The 6,602-nt window shown below is 30.3% G+C and overlaps 1 protein-coding gene and 1 long non-coding RNA gene across 2 annotated transcripts in view; one reads left to right on the top strand and one right to left on the bottom strand.

The window, feature by feature from the left end:
• LOC110270774 lies at window positions 249-2,022 on the bottom strand. Its single transcript, XR_002360408.1, has 3 exons — window positions 1,936-2,022; window positions 1,753-1,852; window positions 249-537 (listed from the first exon to the last, which is right to left on the bottom strand). It is a non-coding gene; the product is annotated as an uncharacterized LOC110270774 (long non-coding RNA).
• The window catches only part of LOC107635034, a 2,374-nt gene continuing 527 nt past the window's right edge, over window positions 4,756-6,602 (top strand). The window contains exons 1-3 of the mRNA XM_021121805.1: window positions 4,756-5,189; window positions 5,261-5,362; window positions 5,441-5,589. Coding sequence (XP_020977464.1) covers window positions 4,873-5,189; window positions 5,261-5,362; window positions 5,441-5,453 — 432 coding nt within the window. The 5' untranslated portion in view covers window positions 4,756-4,872 and the 3' untranslated portion in view covers window positions 5,454-5,589. The remainder of the gene's footprint in view (window positions 5,190-5,260; window positions 5,363-5,440; window positions 5,590-6,602) is intronic.

Below are 6,602 nucleotides of genomic sequence, written 5' to 3'. Positions count from 1 at the left end.
TGTGGAAAAAGAAGTTTTTTATAATTTTTAATTAGGTTTACTTAATCAGTTTTTAATTATTTAAATTTTTAATTTAAAAATTTATAATTAATTATTAATAATTATAATAAATTGAATTGTTTAATTCTTGACTGATTACACACTTAGTTACCGATACTTTTCCTAAATTAAAATATATATGCAGTAGGTAAATGGTGATGTAATCTTTGATCATAGTCATAGGTATTTACTATTAATGAAATAAATTAAGAAAAATTCAATCCGTGAGTGGACAATTGGATAAAAGACAAAACAAAATACTAAGAGTTAGCAATTTGAGGCAACATAAAATGCAGTAATAGATGCAACCCTAATTTAAATTGAGACAAACTCAAAGAGAAAGGAAAATAAAAGAAAGGGTTAAAAAAGTTCATAAAAAAAGGAGATTAAAAAAATTAAAAAAAAAAAGAAAAAAAAAGAAAGTTGGATTACCTGTGGTCTAAGGAAGCCACCAGTTAAGGTCTTTGTGGAACAGTATAATCTTGCTCAATACTATACCTGGCACCAAATTGTTACTCATTTTTATTATTTCATATTTAACTAAAGAATGAGCCCGTGGGATGCACAAAAATAAATAATTTGAACTTAATGATACAATAATTTATGATTATTTTTCAGAAAAACTAAATTAAAAAAAGAATGTTTTGTCATAATAATATATGAATGCTCCTATTTTAAATCAAATTTGCATTCATGAAAATACTAATCAAAATTTTAACAGAATTATATGAACAATGTCATGTGTCACCATAAAATCTTATAGATTTGGGTATTATAAAATGAAAACACACTAATTGCTTTTCATCCCTTACTGAATGTACTATTCCTATACTTGGTAGGAAAAAAAAAAGAAATTACACTAAAAATCTGCATAGATAAATGCAACATAACACATTGGTTCATTATGTCTTTCCATCCTGAAGATACATACATCATTTTCATTACCATTGTACCTCGTGCATATGGAAGGGAAAAACCGCATGTGACCCTTGCAATGATGACATTAAAAATTCATAAATGAATACATATATGAGAAATCCGATATTTAGTTAATAACTTTTATTTAAATATCAGACAAATTTGCGAATTCTCTATATGGTAATTAATTAGAGAAATTAGATTTTGTTAGTGACAAATAATGAACAACTGAGAGCCATGAGTAAAATAATATTATAGTTAAGAAAGATATACAATAATTAAATATTAGAGTAAGATTAGAAAAAGTGTGAAAAAAATCATAATTTTACAAGCTACATAATGAAGGATTATATAGGTTATAATTTGATTTCAGTTTTAGTATAATAGTATCACTATCAATATGAATTTACAATGCAATATTGTTGCAGAATAATGTATGATATTATAAGAATTGAAGAAATAGGAATAACCAAGTTTATAAATGTACTGTGTTATATATACCTTTCATAGAAATTACGTTGTACTTAATGTGATTTCTTAGAGTAATCAAAGCTTCTCTATTCCTATTCTTTAGATTAACCATTCATTTTTAGAAAATTAAACCATTATTCATGTATCAAATTTCTAATGTCAAAGATATTAGTCTATAATTTCTATGTAAAATAGCATTACTGACACAAATACATAATTAACAATAGATTTCATTCAATTTAAGATTAAGGGATATCAACTTCCAATCATAATAAAAATTATACCACATAAGTATTCTAATATCACAGTTGGGAGTGTACTCACCCATGACGTTTCTTTGACTTCTTCTTCGCTTGACCACCCTTCGCTACTTTTCTATCACCAGATGATGTAGCATCCTCTGCTCCTGCTTCTTAGAATTTAGCTAAAAACAAACAGAATTATCAGCTAAAAGAGATTAAAATAGCACAATTAAAACATTATATTTCAGAAGAGGAGAAAAATTACATCAGAAGGAACAAGGATATAGTGCGAGAAGAAGAGTGATGGCTCAAAAGATTCTGTAATAACTTTCTGAAAGGAGGAAGAGAAAAAAAAGTTAGAACCAACAATGATATAAAATAGAGACATTTATTCCTCAGAAAGTATAATTTCTAAATTTATTCAGAAAAGAACACCTTGACTACTTTTTTTAGAGAGAAACTAATGATGAACCTTATTTATATAATGATATCAATGAACATAATATTATTTATTATTATTTTTTATAGACATGGCCAAACAGATTTAGAAACTATGATACTGGAAGAACATATGTCGACAAACAACAACATAAGCAATTAAATATAATTAGTTATTACTTAATAGTAAATTCTCAATAGTAGTATATGTATAAACATAGCAGAATAAAACAACTATGAGCAATATTAGAACAGAAAGATCATAATATCAACAAAAGAGACAGAATAAAAAATATTCAATACAGAATAGAAAATATTCAATCACATATTTTCTTGTCAAACACAAAAACTTGAAAATTAAAATAAATAAAATCGTAATATAAAATTCCAAAATTAAAATATTCACATTTTGTAAAACACTATAAAAATAGAATAACACCAAACAAACAGAATAACACAACCGAATAACATCAAACAAACAGAATCCACCACCACCTCAATTATTGAATTTTATAGTATTTTTTAAAATATTCACATTTTGTATATTTTAAAAAATACCCTTTCCAAAAATAGCTTAAATTAAGAATGGTAGTATGGAACTTGGATTTAAGGTTAAGTTAAGTTAAGTTTAGATACTCTTAGAAAACCACTTTTTATGGCTTTTGTTTAATACTTTAAGTTCTATAATATGAGTATCGGCGTTCTAGGATTACCTCTGGCATTCCCATGACCTTATATATTATGTGTGTGGCACCTTTACCATACTGAGAACTTTCGCTTCTCATTTCATACTATGTTGTTATTTTTCAGATGCAGGTCGAGAGGCATCTCGTTAGGCGTCTGGTCACCTGAAGCAAAGTGGTTACTGGGTTATTTTGTTGTACAGTGATGTATACATATACTTAGCTTCCTCTCCGCATAACTTATTCTTTTGATCCTCTTAGAGGTTTATGGAGAGACAGGATTTTGTTTATGTATATTTAGATTTTTGATATGTATGTATATATGTGTAAATATTTTTCGGCCAGTCTTGGCTTCGCGGGCTGAGTTAGGAGCTTGTTATTTTGTATTTTTGGCGCTCTACTCCTACTTTTGTTATCTTATGTTCGATAGTTATGGTTTTCCTGACGCGCAGGTTAACTCGTTTTTTGAGCGTTGCGCTTTTATTTCGCGATTTTTATTTCCTCTATCCTTCAAGGCTCCTAGTGTATTATAATCTTTCTACTATTACATGTACATATTTTATTTTAGAGGTCATAATACCACAGCACCTCTGTTTTAACGACTTAAGCGTAAAGCTCAGTGTAGTAGGGTGTTATAATGAAGATAAAAAACTAAATTTTTTGTTAAATTCTGAGATAAAACAAATATTTTTTTCTCTCAAAAATAATCTTTAAAACAATTATTTAAGTTATATCAAAGCAAAAAATTTTACATATAACAAATAGCATGACAATCTATTTTATCTATTCTATTATATAAAAATCGGATTTATGCACTTAATGATGGAATTGACGTGACATGCTTCTGAGAGTGTTTTCCGATTTATTTCTTTTAATTTTGTAAAGCAAATCAATTATAATTAATTAAATTGATTAGACATTCAAATCTTATAATTTATTATAATTTATATAAATTAATTAATTTTTATTAATTATATCAATTCATTAATTTAGTTAATTATATTAATTATTTGATTTGATTTGATTGGAACGAGTAAATATCAAATTATTTTAGTAAATAATAAATATGATAACAAAATACATGAATTAATTTAATTAGTTTATTTTTTTTAATGTCATCTATTTATATGAGATCATAATGTGTTTTTTACTCATTCGTTCTCTTTTCTCTCTTTCTCTCTTTCTTTCTCTTGTGTTTAGGGTACAATTTTGTAATTTATTTAATTTTTATTTCTTTTATCACTATTTATACATTTCATTTTTTTTATATTTTTTAAAGATTTTTGTCTATTTTAGTTGCTCATTATTAAGCGTATATTTTTTTCCTTCTAGCTTTTGATTAACAAAAGAGATGTGCCTTTTTTACAGTGTTTTTAAATAATCTTACTATAATTTTGTTTTGTAATATTCTCTTTTATCATGTGTATTTCATGTGTTTAAGAAGTTGACTTAAAGTTATAATGTGATATATAAAATTATAGTATGATTTACCTAATGCTAAAATATTAGGATATTATCGTATATATATTTTTTAATTTATCCATTAAATTCAGTCAATATTTTGACAATAGTTTCTATTTATTGATGTTAATGGTTTGATTATTTCTTTAAAATAAAATGCATTATAATTTTAGGTTATTTCATAATTAACAATAATGCTTGATTATTTCTTTAAAAATAAATTACATTATGATTTTAGGTTATTTCACAATACATAATTAATGTTTATAATACTAAATTACTCTAAATTTTCTATTTTCTATGGTTAGTAGTTAATCCCAAATTGAAAAGATTATATTAAATTGTTAAATATAGTCCAAGTATAATTGAGGTAGTTAATTTAGTTTATTTGTTTATTAATATATTTGATGGAAAGTATGAATGATAAATAAGACAAGAAAATAATTAAAAAAATAAAATGTTAGTAATTACTTAAAAAAAATAAAAAATAGGTTATAGGAGACCGCGCCACCACATGCAGCCATCACCGCCGCGCCGCGTCGCTGCTCCGCCGCCGTTCACGCTTCTGTCACTGTCAAAACCGCACGCCGCCGTTGGAAGTATTTTCATCGTCGCCATTAATGGAGCTTGGTGAACAGTGGGAAGACGTGCGAGGAAGGAGAAGCCTTCGCCGTCGCACCTTGTGCTTCCAGTTTCCGTCGTCACCGTGCAGAGTCGCCGCCATCGTCATTATCACGGGTTGCTGCTGCTGCGCATGTGATCATCGCCGCCTCTGGGTCCGTCACCGTCGAGGCTGGTCGCGGGCAGAAGAAGGAGAAGAGACCTCCGTCACCGCCGAGCCAAACGCAGGAGAGAGAAGGAGCCCGCGGGAGAGGAGCTTGTTACCGTCGCTTCTGCCGCCGGAGAATACCTCTGCTGCCACTGAGATCTGTCGCCGGTAAGGTTTTAAGTTGGCTTTTGTTTCCTTTAATTTCCGGGAGCTTAATCATCGTTGTATGTTTGTTTCAGTCGCCGTTGCCGGAGTTCTGGTCGCCGCTGCCGTTCGAGGTGGCTGCCGGAGCTGCCGCCAAACCGGTCCAGCGACCGCCGCTGTTTCATTTTCTTAGTTCGGTAAGTACTTATGTCTCGGGAACCCATGTTAATAATCTGTTATGTTTGGTCATAAACTCCGAGGTTCTGGTAACGTAGGGTCGTGTTTTGAGCGTTGCACGTCGCTTTTAAGTTGCTGTGAGTGCTGCGAAAGTGATCAGGGGGCTGAGTTTGCGGTTGCTATCGGTTTCGGGTTAAGAGAAACGGTTTCGTTGACGCGTTTTGAGTTATGGTTTCGACGAGTCGAGGTAGGGGTTTTCTTAAAATCTATTTTATATTACAGAGTTGTGATAAATAGATATTGATGCAAAGAGATTTACTTTTGTGATTATATTTGTCTTGTGGATGTAATGGATTGTTGGACTGGATTATTGGATGCTTGATTGCTTGAGTGAAGTACGGTTGTTGATAAGAAATGGGTTTGAAAAGTTATTTACTTGATTATTATGAAAAGTGGTTTTTTCTTGGTTTGAAGTTAAACCGGTTTGATTTTGAGTCGGTCTAATTTATAAATAATTTAATACTTGAGCTGGTTTGACATTAAAAAGAGTTTTATTGTTGGAATTGGGCTGATTTGAGAATACTTTGATATTGGAATTGGTTAAATTTTGGAAAGTGATTGAGATTTGGAAATGGTTGAGAAAGGATTTGAGAAATGTTTGGATGGGACCCGAAAAGGGTGGCAGTGTCCGAGTTTTAAAGGAAATGCTGCCGAAATTTTATAAAATTGGAAGTTTTATTTGAGGCAATTAATTAAAAAGATTTGTTTTTAAACGTTCTATGTTTGAAGATTGATTTATTTATCAAAGAAAGAATTATGTTTTGAATTAGGACTGTTAATGAATGGGATGGAAAGAAGGATGATGAGGATTGATGAGGATTTTCCTTGAAATATGGTTTTTTAATGAAGTTGGAAATGAGATTTGGATTGATGAATGATTATGATGTTAAGAATGTTGAGATATGATCTTCGAATTATTTATATGGCTTATGAATTTGAAATATCTGAGATACGAGGTTCCCTGGATTAAGTGCCGTGGCTTGCCACCACGTGTACCAGGTTGAAAACTCGATACTCTGTTGACCCTACGATGTAAGTGTGTGACCGGGCACTATATAAATTTCCGGGAATGTTACCCCCATTGAGTAATATTGATTATTTGAGAAAAAGCTATGCATAGACTCTTGGGGATGCACGTCGGGGGACAGTCTAAGTACAATTCAGACTTGTCGGGTTGGCTGGATAACCGACAGATGAGCC

This window comes from Arachis ipaensis, chromosome B04, assembly GCF_000816755.2.
Source record: "Arachis ipaensis cultivar K30076 chromosome B04, Araip1.1, whole genome shotgun sequence".
In the NCBI taxonomy this organism is placed as follows: domain Eukaryota; kingdom Viridiplantae; phylum Streptophyta; class Magnoliopsida; order Fabales; family Fabaceae; genus Arachis; species Arachis ipaensis.
Note: the sequence above shows the minus strand (reverse complement) of the source record. Positions and strands in the feature narration are given on the sequence as shown.